General features: G+C 43.8%; 1 protein-coding gene across 1 annotated transcript; it reads right to left on the reverse strand.

Moving 5' to 3' along the window:
• Positions 1–264: 264 nt before the first annotated feature.
• Positions 265–15084, reverse strand: hsd17b2 (hydroxysteroid (17-beta) dehydrogenase 2). Its single transcript, XM_067436975.1, has 5 exons — positions 14731–15084; positions 14003–14215; positions 6193–6378; positions 3402–3539; positions 265–982 (listed from the first exon to the last, which is right to left on the reverse strand). The coding sequence occupies exons 1-5, from the start codon at positions 14993–14995 to the stop codon at positions 642–644; spliced, it is 1143 nt and encodes a 380-aa protein (XP_067293076.1). The 5' UTR covers positions 14996–15084; the 3' UTR covers positions 265–641.
• Positions 15085–18955: the final 3871 nt, after the last annotated feature.

Here is an 18955-nt window from a genome sequence, read left to right on the forward strand (position 1 = left end):
AAATTGTTAAAAAAATCTTTTTTTTTGTCTCTCACAGTGGACATCTACGATGACAATTTCAGACCCCTCCATGATTTCCAAGTGGGAGAACTTGCAAAATAGCAGGGCGTTCAAATACTTATTTTCCTCACTCTAACAAAGTATTGAGATTAACATTTGTTATTGACCAAATAAAGTTTCCAACATAATGTGCAAATAAAATATTTAAAAAAAAATCTAATTTCATGGATTTTTTTCTCATTCTGTCTCTCATAGCTGAAGTGTACCTATGATGAAAATTACAGGCTTCTCTCATCTTTTTAAGTGGGAGAACTTGCACAATTGGTGGTTGACTAAATACTATTTTGCCCCAGTGTAAATGTGTGCAGCGTGCTTTACTCTCAATAACAAAACAGTCATGTCTTGTTTGTATTTGTATTTTGGTCTGTGTTGCATTCATATTTAATTTGAATCACACCAGAGTTGGTTTGGAAGCAGAGTGAGACCCATCTTTCCGTTTGTTTGGTGTGCTCCAGGGCTTAGATGACAGCGTTCACACTTATTCAAATGAACCGCACTAGCAGAGCATTTGCAGCAGGGTTTGTTTTAATAGAACCAAACATGCCAAGTGTGAAGTGTGTCATTTGTATCACCAAACGGAATCACAGTTCTCCAAGTCCTGCAGGTTGGGTATCACCAGTAATAAAGACTCGTGAGAGGATCCTGTCAGACAGTGAGGTGGGACAGTGTCTGTGGAGAAAGGGAAGAGCCCATGCTCCAGACCCCGGGTGATAGAAGTGTTTTGGTCTTGGGGACAGTATTGCATCCTTTAAATCCTCCAGAAACGGCCCTGTGTCTGAGCTTGATGCTGAGGACATGTCGGCCAGCCGTTGCTGCATTGAGAGGATGTATTCTTCTCCATAAGACGCCATCACCTCCTTAGACAGACCGCTTAGGATGGCCTGCTGAGCATGGGTCCACTGCTCTCTGCTGCCGAGAATATCTGGAAAAAGAGTCGACAATAGACGTTACTGCTTACAAAACCTGTCAATATAAGTAGGTCAAATTTCAAGACAAAAATCAAAATCAAAAGACAAAAATAAACTACATATTTTTATATTCTTTACAATTCCCCAGGAAAAATGGCATTGAAGGTAAATAAAGAGTGACAAAAAAAATCTTTGTGAAACTGACTCAAATTGACATTTTTTATTGGCTTGCTTTCTTAAGAGCCACCAAGGAAGAACATTAACAACATTTTTAATAATCATTTGAATAAGCCCACACCACAGCTATAACAATAACGACACAGGATAACTGTGGTGGCTGAGGTTGTGTTGTTTCTGCCCATTTGTAAGTAATGTAATGTTAGATTAGTAACAGGACTGTTTGAGTGTCATTTTTTGTCTGGAGCTGCTGTAGTCAAACTTTGTCGATCAAACAGCTATCAGCTTTAACAGCTCAGTCCTTCAAAGTTCACTTAAGTGCTCTCCAGAGCTTTCTCAGTCACACTTTCTGCCACGAGTCTGCAGTCGGTCTCTCTCTCTCTCTCTCTCTCTCTCTCTCTCTCTCTCTCTCTCTGCCACTTCTCCTTTCCCAGGTGGCTTTATATGGTCTCTTCACACCCATTACTTACTCACTTACCCTTGTCTCGCAACTCTCTCTCCTCTCACAGACCTCACTAAACCAAGACCCCCACCACCACACTAATATAGTTATCATTACAGTTATTGTTCTTTGTGTGAATGTGCTTTTAAGGGCTGTTCAAAACACAGACAATAACTTTAACAATAGTTATAACTACACTGATGATCCATTACAATATGACCACCTTCCGAATAACTGGTAAAACCTCCTTTAGCCTGTTAAACAGCGGCCATGCAGTGTGGCATTGATTCGAGTAGGTGGCGATAGGTCTCATGGGGTATCTGGTGCCATAATGTCCTCCAGTTCGGGGTGGTGAAGATGTAGCGTGAACCTGCATTTCCAAGTCGAGCCACAAATGTTCGACTGCCAAAACTGCCATGACTCGTCGAGGGATGGATTCCACTAAACTCTTGAAAGTGTGGGATCTGGCACCAAGATGTTATTAGCAGATCCTTTAAGTCCTCTAATTTGTGAGGTGGGGCCTCCATGGATCGGACTTGTTTGTTCAGCACATCCCACAAATACTTGATTGGATTGATCTGGGGAATTCGGAGGACAAGTCAAAACCTCAAACTCGTTGTTGTGCTCCTCAAACCATTCCTGAACCATTTTTGCATTCTGGCAGGAGCATTATCCTACAGAAAGAGCCACAGACACCAGGGAATACCGTGTCCAAGGGGGTACGTGTCAAAGTAACATCCACGTGGATGGCAGGACCCAAGGCTTCCCAGCAGAACATTGCCCAAAGCATCACGCTGCCTCCGCCGGCTCGCCTTCTTCCCATAGTGCATCCTGGGGCCATGTGTTCCCCAGGTAAGTGATGCACACGCACCCGGCCATCCACGTGATGTGAAAAAAATGTGATTTATCAGATCAGGCCACCTTCTTCCATTGCTCCGTGGTCCAGTTCTGATGTTCACGTGCCACTGTTGGTGCTTTCGGCGGTGGACAGTGATCAGCATGGGCGCCCTGACTGGTCTGTGGCTATGCCGCCCCATACACAACAAATTGTGATGCACTTTGTATTCTGACACCTTTCTATCAAAACCAGCATTTAATCGGACCACAAGGTCCAGCCTTTACTCCCCACGTGGATCAATGAGCTTTGGCCGTCTATGACCCTGTGGCCGGTTCTCCACTGTTCCTTCCTTGGAGCACTTTTGATAGATACTGACCACTGCAGACCGGGAACAGCCCACAAGAGGTGCATTTTTGGAGATGCTCTGACCCAGTCGTCTAGCCATCATAATTTGGCCCTTGTCAAACTCGCTCAAATCCCTATGCTTGCTCATTTTTCCTGCTTCTAACACATCAACTTTGAGGACAAATTGTTCACTTGCTGACTAATATATCCCACCCACTAACAGGTGCCGTGATGAAGAGATAATCAGTGTTATACACTTCATCTCTCGGTGGTAATAATTTTATGCCTGATCGATATACTATTCTGTGAACTGCACCTGTGGCACCATTGGGTTGTCAGGTGTGCTAACAGCTCTAGGCTGGGGGTGGTCATAATTTAATGGCTTATCAGTGTAAAGTTTGATGACAAGGAGAAACAAAATGGTTCATTCACAATTTCGTTCCATCTGACGAATAATAAAAAACACAGACAGCCAATCAGAATACAGTAAACTCCAGCTCAAGCATTCAAAACAACAGATGACACAAATATCACTTATAATAAACAGACTGTGATTGATCAATGGTGTGGAAGCTAATATCATTAGTCTTTGTAGTTATGGTTCCTGATGTAAACGAGCCTTAATTCTTACTTGTTTTGAAAGCTGCAGGTTGAACGATGATGACTTTGACTCCCCATCGTATGAGTTCTTGTCTAATCGCTGCATTGTAGATGCTCACCGCTGCCTTGGATGCCCCATAGCCTGCAAACCCAGCAAGTGGAACTTCTCCTGAAGGAAATCAATGATGTGAATGATTTCAAAGCTTTTAGAGCTTATTGGTATTTTTGAAAACTGTAATTGGTTTAGGCCAGGAATGCTCAATCCTATTCCTGGAGTTCTACCTTGCTGCAATGTCCAGCTCCAATCCCAATCCAGCTAATTAAGATCTCTAGGGCCCGGTTTTTCAAATGTAATCCACTAGGATTTTGGAGAACGGATTAGATTAAATCTTGAAAATGTGTTTTTCAAAAGAAAAAACAGATTACATAATTAGATTAGATCACTTAATCCAATCTTGGTTTTGATCCGGATCAAACCTTTGGTTTGGGTTTTTCAGAATTTGTTTTGTAGGGTTTGGATCACTTTGATCCAAAAAATCTGGATTAAACTGATCCCAGCAGAAGGGTGGATTCAGCGTGGATTTCATGCCCAAAATGTAATGAAAACTCTAAAAATGTATCAAATAATACTATATTTGGATCATGCAGTATCTTACAAGATATCCTATTTATTCATAAGGGTTTTAATTTGATTTGTTCATCCGTCAGGCTACAGTGATTAGGTTTTAACGGCTTTAAGGTTTTAAAAAGGCTTTAACGTATTCAGCCTTTTGGTATAGGCCTACAGCAAAGAAGAAAGTAATCCCCCAAAATAAAATAATAAAATAATAATAATAAAATAATCCCCCAAACAGCTGTCAAAATTGACCAAAAACAACACATTTTATTCTGTCACTAATTGATATATATATTCATCACAATCGAAAATATTTTTGGTTTTAGAATATTTATTAGTGATGCATGCAATGATTACAGTTCATCTATACTTACAGTGTTTGTGTTGTAGGTCTCAGATGAGCGGACTGCTGGAAGAGGATGGGGTGGGGTTTTTCTTGTTTTTAGTTTTTTTTTTAAATGTGTGTGCTTTTATTTAAAATAAAAATAAACTTATAATGACCCCACACTGGCTATTCTACATGTTGGTCTTTACATATCTATAGTTCTACATTGGGATTTCCTATCCTGTTTGAGCAATGGTTATCCAGATTTAGTGATCCTGAAAAGTTCCTATCCAGATCAGATTGATCCAATCCGATGTTGCTTTAAAAAACTGGCTCCAAAAGTAAGTTGGATTACGTGATCACGGATCGCACAAAAATGATTACTTAATTAAGGGTGCTTTCACATCTCTAGTTCGGTTCATTTGGTCCGAACCAAGGGCAAACAATTATACATTGTTGCATTTTTCAGCTTTTTTGGTTCCTTTTCACACCACACTGATTGCTTTGGTCCGAACCAGTTGAAACGAACCAAAACGCACGCACGTGACAACATCCACATCATTAATTGGCCATGGCGTATTTCCTAAACTGCTTTTCGATTGGTCAGAATTTACGTGTGGGAAAATTCCAGCAGAAGAGGCAAAGCCAGCAAACTATAATAACACTATGGAGAGATGACTGCGCGGGCTGGTTTTGTCCCTGGCCATAATCTACTACACTGTGTGTATTTACCACAGTATGCAAACAATACATTTCTATAATGAAGCGCGGATGCGACGTGAAAACGTTCTAATGCACTGCAGACGGCGAGCGCACATCTCTCGTCACTTCAAGAGGAGCCGTGCATTAATTATTAACTCTTGACATGCTCATCTTCCGAAAATATTGCCAACGATCTATCAGGTAATAATATCATGCACACAATGTCAGCGCAGCCGATTACGGCAGCTGGTTCAGTCCAAAAATGATCAGTACTTTTGCAGTTGGTTCTGTTCGAGGTCGGATCACGTTCTCACCACAAACAAATCGCTCCAGAGTTCGTTTGAAATCGTACCGAGACCAGCTCTTCAAGGAGGTCTCGGTACGCTTGTTTGGTCCGCTTTTGGTGCGCACCCGAGTGCGATTGCTGCTTTCAGACCTGACCAAACGAACCGCACCAAAGAGGGAAACGAACTCTAGTACGATGTTAGTACGATTTTAGAACTAAATGAGGCAGGTGTGAAAGCACCCTAAAATAAAATTGATCCAGATTAAACCTTTTGAAAAAATGGGCCCTGGGCTCAGTTTAAAAATAAATAAATAAATCTGGACCAAATTGAATTGGATTTAGAAATCACGTTTTTCTATCTAAGATCACCTGATCCATCGTACTTTTATGCAAGTTTTTTTAAACAAACGATCACTTTGATCCAAATACCAAATTTAAGGATTACCAAATCCTGTTTAAAAAATCACAACTGAATCCACCCTTCTGATGGGATCAGTATAATCTGTATAATCAATATTAATCAAATTTTTTTTTTTGGATCAAATATCCAAAACCGAGTTAAAAGTTTTGACAATCCCAAAGGGCAGGTTTGATCCAGATCAAATGTAAGATCAGATTACATGCTCTGATGTAAGCTCAGAATCCCTCTTTTGTTTTCGAAAAACCCATTTCCAAGATTTGATCCAATCCGTGATCCAAAATCCCACTGGATTACTTTTGAAAATCTGGGTCCAGGAGCACTTGTTAATTACAGACAGGTGTGTTGAATCTGGACTCTGCAGGAGGGTAGATGTCCAGGAACAGGACTGGACACCCTGGTTTAGGCTTTATGTCAGAGTTCAGAATTTGAGTTGAGTATTCCAGAAACCTTGCATGCGTTTGTAAATACTTACCTGCCATACTGGATATGCTGATTATTCTTCCTTTTGATTGTCGTATCAGAGGCAGAAAGGCTTGTGTTATCTCCACACTACCAATGAAATTCACATCTAAGTATTTTTTATACATTGCAATCGGCATAATTTCTCCATCGCACACGTATCCCAGCACTCCTGCATTGTTCACAAGTGCCCAGAGTCCTGCCCACAAGAAATGAGTAATACAAAATAATAATGCACTTGTCTCTGTACATATACTGAACTTTAAACAGTAACATTTCTTTGTGTTAGAGTGTTAAAAAATAATGCTAGGGTGATGTGAGAGGTTGCCAGGGCATTGCTATGTGGTTGCTAACTTGAGTGGTTTGTACTGTATATTTTGGTTTTGGTTGCTTTGCAGCTTTTAGGGTGTTGTGATGTACTATGTGGTTGCTAGGGTTTCTGAGGTGTTTTAGGAAGTTGCTATGCAGTCGCTATGGTGTTTTAAGTCTTAATAGGTCATTGTTAAATGGTTACTATGTGGTTGCTAGGTTGTTGCTAACTGGTTGCTAGGGTGTTCTAGATCGTTTCTAGGAACATCTCGGTTACGTATGTAACCCTCGTTCTCTGAAGGAAGGGAACGGAGACGTTACATCAGTACTGACGAAATGGGGGTTTTGCTAAGAAAGCCAGCTGCCTTCAATCTCAATCAAAATGAAAATGTAATGTCATGGGTCTGCGAAATTTGCCTAATCTAATGCAACCCTCCCCCCTACGTGGGTATAAACAGCGTTGCATATCAGTCACGCATTTATGTTACCTGTTGAGGAGCCGAGGCAGACCACTCCGGCCATACCAGCAGTACAGCAGATGTAACATGGGGACGTAACCTCTCCGTTCACTTCCTTCCTTCACATACATAACCGAGACGTTCCCTTTCAGTCAGTACACAACGAGTTACGTCAGTACTTACAACATGAGGGTCCCAGTCTAATTACGCCACAGTGGCTGTCTTCCAGCATCCTGGGCTGACCTGTGCACCCTGCCTGAGTTTAACATGACAAGGGGCCAGCTCAGCAACCAAGGTACACTGGGAGGCATATCCCATTGGAGAAATGCAATCACAGTGCTTACCCATAGGGAGGACTTCGGAATATACGTATGACCCAAGTATGGGCTGCATACGGAATAACCTAGAATATCCAGCCGCAGGTGGAAAAGTTTTTCAACCCCAGGGGTGGAAAGGGTCTTGCCAAAGGAAGACATGGGCTCAAGGAGACTTACCGTGGAGAATACACGTGACGGTTGGCCTGCGGGGGAACCATGAACATGGGCACCTAGCCTGACACGAGTGCTGGGACCATTCGGGCATGCACTCTGGTGCCGGCATCAACAGTGCGGGAGGAACTCATGGCCTTCGGGGAGGCTCACCTGAGCGAATAGGCGCACGTATACCGTCCGCTGAATGTAATGGCGCAGCAAGCAAAGACACCAGCGTGTGTCCAGTCACTGGCCATCTGGGGCGAGTATAGGAGAGGACACAGGCTCCACTCGCCGAGGCGCCATGCGCTAAAGCCCAAGAGGCAGCTATGCTCCTAGTGGAGTGTGCTTTGACCCCAAGGGGGCATGGCAAGCCCTGAACCTGCTCAGGACAATAGTGTCCACTATCCAGTGAGACAGTCTCTGCTTGGAGAGAGCCTTCCCTTTCTGCTTCCCTCCATAACAGACAAAGAACTGGTCTGAGGTCCTAAAGCACCGCATCCTGTCTACATAGGCGCAAAGGGTGCATACTGGACAGAGCAGTGCCGAGGCTGGGTCTGCCTACTACAAGGGCAGTGCTTGCAGGTTCACTACCTGGTCCCTGAAGGGAGTGGTAAGAACCTTGGGCACATATCCAGGTCGAGGTCTCAGGATGACGTGAGAGTTGACCAGCCCAAATTCCAGGCACGCTTCGTCAACCAAAAATGCCTGCAGGGCCCCCACCCTCTTGATCAAGGTCAGAGCAACGAGGAGCGCTGTCTTCATTAACAGGAACTTAAGCTCCACAGTTTGCAGAGGCTCAAAGGGAGCCATATGCAGGGCAGCTAGGACCACTGCGAGGTCCCAAGAGGGTACCTGCAAGGGGCGAGTTGGATTTAATCTTCTCGCCCCCCTGAGGAACCTGTGGATCAGGTTGTGCCGTCCTACCATTTTTGAGTCCAGCAGGTAATGGTGAGCAGCTATTGCCACCGTGTAGACCTTGAGGGTGGAGGGAGACAGCCTTCTCTCCAACCCTTCCTGGAGGAAGGAGAGCACGGACCCGATTGGGCATTTGGTGGGATCTTCTCCGGGAGAAGCACACCAGGTGACGAAGAGGTTCCACTTCAGAGCATAGGCCTGTCTCGTGGACAAGGCTCACGCTGAAGTGATGGTAGCGACCACCAGTGGTGGTAGGCTACTCAAACCTGCCGCGTCCCATCCATGAGCCACATGTGGAGGTTCCAGAGGTCGGGAACCGGGTGCCATATGGTGCCCCCTCTCTGAGAAAGGAGGTCCTTCCTCAGAGGAATAGACCAGGGAGGTGCTGACGCAAGGAACATGAGTTCAGAGAACCAGGTCCAGCCGGGCCAGTACGGAGCGACCAATAGGACCTTCTCTAACCTAGGCTAAAACCACGACAGCTCATCGGCCACATGGTTCAGTTCCCATGGGATGTAAATGGCACAAAGCAACCTCAGATGCTTCTGACTCCATACCAAGAGGTGGCGGGCGAGTTGTGAACTCCGGCGGGAGCATTGACCACCTTGGCGGTGATGTACGCTACTGTCGCCGTATTGTCTGACCGGACCAGTACGTGCCTGTCCTTGAGCAGGGCTCGGAAACGGTGCAGGGCAAGATGTACGGCCAGCAACTCGAGGCAATTGATATGCCACACATGCTGGGGCTCTTTCCAGGCCCCAGCGGCGGCATGACCATTGCACATGGCACTCCAGCCCATGGCAGAGGCATCCGTGGATACCACAACATGCCTGGAAACTCATTCTAAGGGAATTCCCACCTGTAGAAATTGGAGGTTCCTCCACGGGGTAAAGGTTTGGCGGCAGGCCGAGGTCACTTGAACTCGGAACGTGCAGTGTTTCCATGCCCACCTCGGGACTCAGTCCCGAAGCCAGTGCTGAAGAGTCATATGAGACATATGGAGTAACCCGAGCGGCGTTACTGCGGCTGCGGATGCCATATGCCCCAGGAGTCTCTGAAATAGTTTCAGTGAGCAGAGACAGAGGTCAGCAGAGACTGCGCGCTCGCTCGTAAGCTGTGCGGACATAGCGACCGAGTTGATCTCCATACCGAGAAAAGAGATCCTCTGCACTGGGCAGAGTTTGCCTTTTTCCCAGTTGACCCGAAGGCCCAGACAGGCAAGATGGTGGAGAACCAAGTCCATGTGTACGCAAACCTGCTGTCGCGAGTGGCTGAGAATTAAAATGATTTGGTTCTTTCTTTAACCAACAATAAGGCCCTTTTTGGGGGCCAGCAGCGGGTTGGGTTTTTTGGGAAAACAAAACATTCTCCCCCAGCCCTCCTCCGGGGGATAGGAGTGGTCCTGTCACCGTCTCCTGGAGAGAACCATATTCACCTCCGAGCGGCCTGTCTCCGGGCCGCTGCAGGCTGGGCAGCCCTCCTGCAGGCACCTCCCGCTCTTCGGCTCCGGTGAAGGCTGCTGCTGTGGCTGAGCAGGAGGGGCAGGAGGGTGGCCTCGACGGGCAGTGGACTGAGGCACCTGGGCCGCCGGCAAAGCGGAAGCAGCAGCAGGCTGCCAGGCAGGATGTGTTTAATAGCCTCAGTCTGTCTCAGTGCGGCTGAGAACTGTTGGGCGCAGCCCTCAGCCGCCCCACTGAATAGCCCAGCCTGGGAGATGGGAGCGTTTAGGAAGCGTGTGCTATCAGACTCACACATCTCAACCAGGTTAAGCCATTGATGGCGCTCCTGGACCACACAAGTGGACATCACCTGACCGAGAGTCTACGTGGTCGCTTTTGTCGCCGTAGGATGAGGTCAGCGGCCAGGCGCAGCTCATGCACAAAGGCAGGGTCAGCACTGCGCTCGTGCATGTCTCTGAGCATCCTGGCCTGATAAACCTGAAGGATGGCCAAAGCATGAAGGGCAGACGCGGCCCAGCCCGCGACTCCATAGGTCCCGCCCACTAGTGAGGACGAGAACCTACAGGCCTCGGATGGGAGCTTTGAGTCGCCGCACCACGTGAGGGCGCTCTGAGGACACAGTTGCATCACAACAGAACGCACGGGACCCTGCGGAGGATTCCACTCGAGCCGGCTCTCGCCGCTTGGATTAGCATGGCAGTCAGCTCCGGATCAGACTCGCTAGGAGACAGTAGATCGGGGTGTGGTAGAGGGGACTCTCGCTCCAGTACAGAGATCATTGAGTCTTGATCGCTGCACTGCGATGGTCATGTTCCCGCAGTGAGAACATGACGCATCCATGAACGCACGCTCAGCGTGCACGAGGCCCAAGCACCCAGGAATGGAGCACGGGCGAAACATCTTTAAAAAGACGCGCCGCGTGCAGCTCTTTTAGAGAGGAGTTTTACTCAGGTAGAGTTCTGAGACGCCCAGGGAGAACGCACAGACCTGAACAGATCACTGCACATACCGGACAGGAATGCGGAACTCGCTGGAATGCGCCGTATCACCAACACTCTGGGGAGATACTCGTCTTGAAGAGATATGACGCTTAGGATGGCAAGTAGAACTTGGCTCCGAAGCAAAAACATAAATGCATGACTGCTATGCAACGCCGTTTATACCCACGCAGTGGGGTGGGGTTGGATTAGGCAAATTCCACAGACCTATGACATTTTCATGTCATTGGATCGTTTTGATTGAGATTGAAGGCAGCTGGCTTTCTAAGCGAAACCCCCATTTCATCAGTACTGACGTAACTCGTAGTGTACTGACTGAAAGGGAACTGTTTGTTCTGAGTAGACAGGGTGTTGCTAAAATATTTCTGAGGTGTTTTAGGGGTTTGTTATGCAGTCACTATGGTGTTTTAAGTCTTATTAGGTCATTGTTAAATGGTTACTAGTATATTCTATGTGATTGCTTGGTTGTTGCTAAGTGGTTGTTCTGGATAGTTTCTAGAGTGTAGTAAAGTGGTTGTTCTGGGTAGTTAGGGTGTTGCTAAAATGTTTCTTAGGGTGTTCTTTGTGGTTGCTATATGGTCACTAAGATGTTTTTTTTGGGGGGGGGGGCTGGGTGGCTGCCATGCAGTTACGTTGTTTAAGATGTTTTTAGGATGTTAAGTGGTTGCATAGGGTTTTCTGTGTTGATGCTATGCTGTTGTTCAACTATATTTAATAGAAAGATTCTAAGTGGGTAGTTACTATGTGGTTGCTAACTCTTTATAGTTACTAAGTGGTGGCCCTTGAGGTCCACGTTCCTCCAACCCTGATCAAACACAACTTTCAGACTCCATCTTTTTCCCCAGCTCAGCTGTCTCAGAAATGAACGCATAGGATTGTGGGATATCAAAAGCAGAGAAGGGTACATACAGGTGCTCGTCATATAATAAGAATTTCATCAAAAAGTTCAATTTATTACACTAACTCCTTTCAAAAAGTGAAACTTTTATATTATATTCATTCATTATTACACAGAGACTGATATATTTAAAATGTTTTTTTTTTGTTTTTTTATGTTGATGATTATATCTGACAACTAAGGAAAATCCCAAATTCAGTATCTCAGAAAATTAGAAGATTACTTAAGACCAATACAAAAAAAAAAGAAAAGATTCTTTATTTAATCTTGGCCAACTAAAAGTACGAAAATGAAAAGTATGAGCATGTACAGCACTCAATCCTTTTGCCTGAATTACTGCAGCAATGCAGTGTGGCATGGAGTCGATCAGTCTGTGGCTCTGCTCAGGTGTTACGAGAGACCAGGTTGCTCTAATAGTGGCCTTCAGCTCTTCTGCATTGTTGGGTCTGCCATGTCGCATCTTCCTCTTTACAATACTCCATAGATTTTCTATGGGGTTAAGGTCAGGGGATTTTGCTGGACAATTAAGTACAGGGATACCATGGTCCTTAGACCAGGTACTGGTTGCTTTGGCACTGTGTGCAGGTGCCAAGTCCTGTTGGAAAATGAAATCTGCATCTCCATAAAGTTGGTCAGCAGCTGGAAGCATGAAGTGCTATAAAACTTCCTGGTATACGGCTGTGTTCAGGGCCTTGCACAGACATTTTGAGGGGCAGTGGCCCAAACCAAAAAAGTGGGCACTATTAGAGGGTTGAGTATGAATTACAAACCTTTTCCAATCATATCGTAAATATATTTGTTAGGCTTTAGTGCTATTAAATTTATGTTGTAATCATGCTTCCAAAAAGTGGATTCTGCGCCAATTTGTTCTCATAGTTATTATTAATTTTTATAATTTTTATTGTTTTAAATGATGTAGATTTTAATAGCAAATGAGAATCACTAAAAGTATTGATTATATTTTGAGACAAACGTCTTGTTTATGATTTTCAGTTTTGTTTAAAGTAAAATAAAGCAACAGTTTTTCAATAACAGAAGAATATGGTATTTGGGGTAAACGGCATATTTAACATGATGATAAGCAGCTGACTGACTAACATTTGTTGGCATGACATGGTTAGATTCAGATGGTAAATAGCCACCGGGCCACCCCCCTGTGCACGGCCCTCGCTGCTTTGACCTTGGACCTCAGAAAACACAGTGGACCAACACCAGCAGATGGTGGGGCATCCCAAACCATCACTGACTGTGGAAACTTTACACTGGACCTCAAGTAACATGGATTGTGTTGGATGGACTCTTCCTTCAGACTCTGGGACCCTGAAATTTTCTTTCATCAGAGAACATAACTTTGGACCACTCAGCAACAGTCCAGTCTTTTTTGTCTTTAGCCCAGGCGAGACGCTTCTGATGCTGTCTGTGGTACAAGAGTGGGTTGACACAACGAATGTGACAGCTGAAACCAATGTCTTGCATACATCTGTGCATAGTGGTTTTTAAAGCACTGACTCCACATTTTTGAATGGGTTTTGTTTCAAAATCCTCTCCAGGGTGCAGTTATACCTATTGCTTGTACACTTTTTTCTACCACATCTTTTCCTTCCCTTCGCCTCTCTATTAATGTGCTTGGACACAGGGCTATGTGAACAGCCAGACTCTTTTGCAAGGACCTTTTTTATCTTGCCCTCCTTGTGCAAGGTATCAATGGTTGTCTAGCCCTAAACAATAGCTTCTCAGGGGGTTCTCCGGGGAAAAAATGGCGTTTGGGGGGTAAAATGTGTGTTATTTTGGCAAGGTTGCCAGCTAAAATTCACATTCATGGGTCCATATATCACATAATAGTCGCGCCAATCCTCTGACATAGAAAACGTTTTGTTGCTCTGATTGGTTGTAGGTCTATCCAATTGAGGTCTTTAAACACGCCTCATAATCACAGGCCAATGGAGTAGTTTCAGACTCATATTCTGACTAGAATTGAGTATGACCACGTCAGGCTAATTGCTATCAGGATGTTCAACTAGAAAACAAGGGTTTATGAAATAAATTGCCTACCCTACCTTTCATTTTTCTACAGTGGAAGGAAGTGGAGACTCGCTGTCTATCTTTTATACAGTCTATGGTCATGTGTGTTTGATTAGGGTTGAAGATAAACTCTGCAGGAAAGTGGATGTTGAAGGCCAGAGTTAAGATGTTTGCTTACTGGCCTAAATGAAAGATCTCAAGTGACTATGAGTATAAGTATGATGGTTGCTTTAGAAAACAACACCAATGAAATGATATGTCAACATCACATTTACCAGTTCTGTTCTTACCTGCTTTACCAGTTTGTCTCTTAATGTACTGATGTGCCTGTGTGATCTGGCTGCTGTCGGTGATGTCTAACTGTAGGACGGTGAGGTTTGGAGATGCGTCTTCCTTCAGCTTCAGAGCTCCAGGACTGAGTTCATTCAAAACCCCTGCAAACACCCTCATCCCTGCACTGTCCAAAAACCTGGCCAGGTCATGACCAAAACCTGAATCACAGCCTGTGACACACACACACAATCTCAATTCCTCATGCAACCACTCTGCCATACAATCTAGCATTGCATTATGGGTAATAGTCATCAGCTGCCACATAGTCATGCGGATATTCATGTTTGTTTATCATTCTAATCTCAATGGAAACCAATCTGAGTTTAGTAACATCACAAGAATGCAGCAGTGATTTATGATATTATGGGAACCAGTGAAGTTAACTGTGAGTTAAGATTAAAGTCTAAAGTTTACTATAGGATGACAGAGAAACATCCTTTTAAAGAAAAGAAATAAATATTTGATGTGGAGCATTTTAGGACCATTAAGAGTTATTTTCATGACAATTAAGAAAATTTACCCCAAAATTCTCATTACTGTACTGCAAAAATCAGTCTTAGAACTACATTATAGCCTTTTACTGTACAGTATCATTTAATCATTTACATGTTTGTTTTTATTATGAGCCTAAAGGGATAAAAAATACATAAACAGATTTTTATGAGCAAACAGGATTGTGTCTTACCTGTGATAAGTACTGCCTTGTCCAGGGTAGGCAACATGACCTCTTCTTTTCCTACATAGTGGATCACACTGCACAGCACACTCACAAGCCCCACTTTAAGAACACATGAATGGACCCAACAGCTCAACATCATACCGGAAACCACAAGCAGCCCCAACCACCTCGCTGACCGGCCTTCAGCCACACGCAGAAGCAGTAGCCCAACACATATTACCATGAGTAGATAATATAGAAAGCCCAGACAGCCTTCTACAAGTCCGTCCATTTCTACACAACACAGAAATATACCACCAATGCTATCAGGATATCTAAAAAGGCGCCTGTGAGATTACCGCCTGTCTGTTGTGCTCAGCTGGTTTGATGAGTGTGTGGATCTTGTAAACCTTTACACAGAAATTAATCACACCCCTTTCCGTTGGATAGTATGGTGTAGGCATGTCTGAACGTGCTTATGGCCGTAGTGTAATGCCTCTGGAGGTGAATTAAATCATTAGATTATGTAAGATCCTTGTAAAATTAAAGCACAAACTTTCATCTTCAAAATATTTGATGGACAAAAATAGAAACTTAATATGGGTGACAATTTTTAACAACATAACTGAATTAATTTACTGATGAATTGCAAAATTGCACTTGGCTCAAAGTTCTTTCAGACTGGCATTTAAAGAAACATTTGCGTCGAATTTCAAAACCATCAAGCTTTAGTATCCCGTTTATGTAATTCTAGACGGATTCCACACAAAAACATTTCTACATTTTCCAAGTGAGCAAACTAACTGTAAGGAGAGACTTTGTTTATTTGTCTGGAGCAACATTCCTATGAAACAAATAGACTTAACTCTACTCATATTTAGTTCATTTTAGTGAATTACTTCACATATAAGTTGCTAGATTTATTAAATCACAAATAGACAGGTCATTTTGTAGGCCAAAAACATGGAAGCGAGTTAGCATTTTAGGTTCCCTGTGTCAAGTTTTTTGAATGGGGGTTCGGTTAAACGGGTGAAATAAGGTCTGTGGTGTGCACGAGCTCAAGACACTTTCACGTTTTAGTCAATGACAAAATACATCAGTATTACTCCTCTCTTGATTTTCTGAAGTTGTGAGGTGTTGAAAAAGGCGGTGGCTTACAAGTGGCTAAATGAGACCATGCAGAGGTTGTCGAGGAGATTAAACGGCATCACATCGAACAGGTAAGCTCAGGCCCCTTTAACAACCTCTATGCTCATAATTGTGCTTTTATAAACTAGTCTAAGTCAAACATTCTGATGATATTTGCAGGGACTATGGTGTAGTCCATGTATAGCCTACCTTTAGCTTTTTACTTCTGATGATTACATTAAGGCTTGTCACGTCACAAACAAAGGAAAACTAGTGTGAGGACTCAAGTGCAGGGAAAGGATCATTTATTAACAAAATAAAAAATACAAAACTAACACCCATGAGGGGGCAAAACATAATAGAACAAACCAAAACATACCAACAGAAGTCATGGGGGAAACGTAGACAGAACAAGGAGCCGAACCAGACTAACAAACACAAGGAGCTTATAAAGGGAAGAAATCAAGAGAGAAACAGGTGGGAGTAATGAAACACTAATCAGATAACAAGGGGGAGGGAAATCAGACAATTACGTGAGCTCATGCTCAGAATAACAAAACCCACATGTGCACACAAGACAGGACAGGCATGTGACACTAACCCCCTCCTTAAGGAGCGGCTATCAGATGCTCCAGTAGAGACGGGAGGGATAGACCAGGGCGGGACGGGAGGGTCAGGGGAAACAGACAAGGGAGGGGTCAACAAGGGAAGAATGGGGAAAACAAAAAAAGTCATTCTTTGTGGTGGCCCACAAAGTTCAAGCGGCCAGGGCGGCCCACTGAGTCCAGGCGGTGTGGGCAGAGCAGGATGCCATGGAGGCGTGGTTAGTGCAGGACGCCTCAGCGGCGCGGGCAGAGCAGGGTGCCGGGTCGGCACCTCCAGCACTGGGACCACCGGCACAGGATCTACCGGAACGAGGGAGCCTTCCTTCGCCTCCATTTCGAGAGCACCGTATCAGAGTCCACCGGAACACAGACCACCGACACTCGGACAATTGAAGGACTGGGGCTCAAGGCGGTCAACGAATTACCAGAATCCCCGTCCTCTCCATCACTCTTGGACAGAGGGGCATGTCGAGGCAAAGATTAAAAGTCTCTTTCCACTCTGCCTTGTTGAGCTTAAAATGGTCCACCTCCATGAGGAACAGGTCTGCAAACTGTCGTACAATCGCCCCCTGTTGACGGATGTACTTAGAGTTCAGGTGTCGTGACACCCGCAGTCTTTTCCCAAACGCCATTGTGGAAAATGAAACAAACAACAAGTCCTGCTGAGTCCTCAAGTGGTCAGATCCTTACGTCACGTCACAAACAAAGGAAAACTAGTGTGAGGAAAGGCTAATTCATAAACAACATAAATACAAAACAAACACCCACGAGGGGACAAAACACATAATAGCCCATAATCCAAAACATACCAACAGAAGTCCCAGCAGAAACCAGGAAATGTAGACAGAACAAGGATCCGACACAGACAGACAAACACAAGGAGCTTATAAAGGGAAGAAATCAAGAGGGGACAGGTGGGAGAAATGAAACACTAATCAGATAACAAGGGGGAGGGATCAGATATTTACACGAGCACATGCTCAGAAGGAAAAAAAACCACATGTGCACACAAGACAGGCACGTGACAATGCTTCAAACTGCATGAAAGTTGCAAACAAAACATGTAAGTAACATTCAAAAGTTTACACTTTTGTTTTTAGATTAATTTATTTGCAAGGAGATAATGCAATTTAATAAAAACACATGAACAAACATGAGTAAAAAAAAGCCAGAATTAGCCAAGAGGCTATTTTTCATCTGTAGTCCCCTGGCCAAGATGTTAAAAGAGCATATCAATGACACGAATATACATAGTTAATAACAACACAAAACAACAGAGATTTTATTACACAGAGACACAACAGGTTCAAGTCTTTAGTGTTAACATATATATATATATATATATATATATATATATATATATATATATATATATATATATATATATATATATATATATGTGTGTGTATGTGTATTAATCAGCCATATGTTACTGTTTATTAAGTGCCTTATAAGTAGTTACCAGTCTAATTTAATCTGTTAATCTGTTCCACTCACTAGCGCCCCTCACAGACCAGGCTGACTGGATAAAGGATGACACAGTCGACTCTCACTGAGCCTCTAATGACTCGCAAAGTACTATTTCTTTGGCTGATAACATCTGCCAGAGGATCAAGAGCTGAATTATGCATTGCCTTATAAATCAAGCATAAACTGGCCAATCAGACCACTTTTTTTTTTTTAAATACTTTGTTAAATTGCACAATGGTGCGGTAATGTCTTCATTTGACAGAAAATATATTCGCCGCCTCGGTAGACATTTCACCTCTGATTGTTGACGTGTTTTTGTTTTTTGTTTTAACTTACTTTCTCAACATCTTTAAATGAGAGATTGGAATCAATCAGTAACCCAAGATATTTGTGCTGTGTGACCAGCCCCAACAACACCACCCAAGTCTAGAGAAGATTTTATTTTCTCTACAAAGAGGCATGTGGCCGTCTCAGTCGAATGTTTGGCTCTAAAGCCAAATTGCATGGGATGAAAAGAGACTGAGCTGTTATTTAAATTGTGGATAATCTGCTCGGCTACAATTTTTTCCAAAACTTTGGAGACAGGTGGAAGAATACTGACTGGGTGATAGTTATAGAAGTCGAGTCGCCAGATTTAAAAACGGGTACAACGATAGCCGATTTCCAGGCATCTGGGAAGTATCCAGTTGAAATAGAAAGGTTAAAGATGGAGGCAATGGGCTTGGCTAGAGCTGATCCAAGATCTTTAAGCGAACTCGTATCCATTCCAAAGACATCTTTGGTTTTAGATGGTTTAAGAGACTTTATACATTTTTTATGACTTTGGCCTCAGTAATGAGTGCTATAGTAAAATTCTGCACAGTAGAAAACAACAGATATACTTTATGCATGCGTTCCTGTGAAATATTTAGCAATTTCAGCCACAGAATCAATAAAACAATGATTAAAAGCCTCATTATTGTCCATCGGAAAGTTGTTTTATCCTATTTTTATTTAGCCTGACGTGGTCATACTCAATTCTAGTCAGAATATGAGTCTGATGCTCCATT

This window comes from Pseudorasbora parva, chromosome 25, assembly GCF_024679245.1.
Source record: "Pseudorasbora parva isolate DD20220531a chromosome 25, ASM2467924v1, whole genome shotgun sequence".
NCBI classification, from domain to species: domain Eukaryota; kingdom Metazoa; phylum Chordata; class Actinopteri; order Cypriniformes; family Gobionidae; genus Pseudorasbora; species Pseudorasbora parva.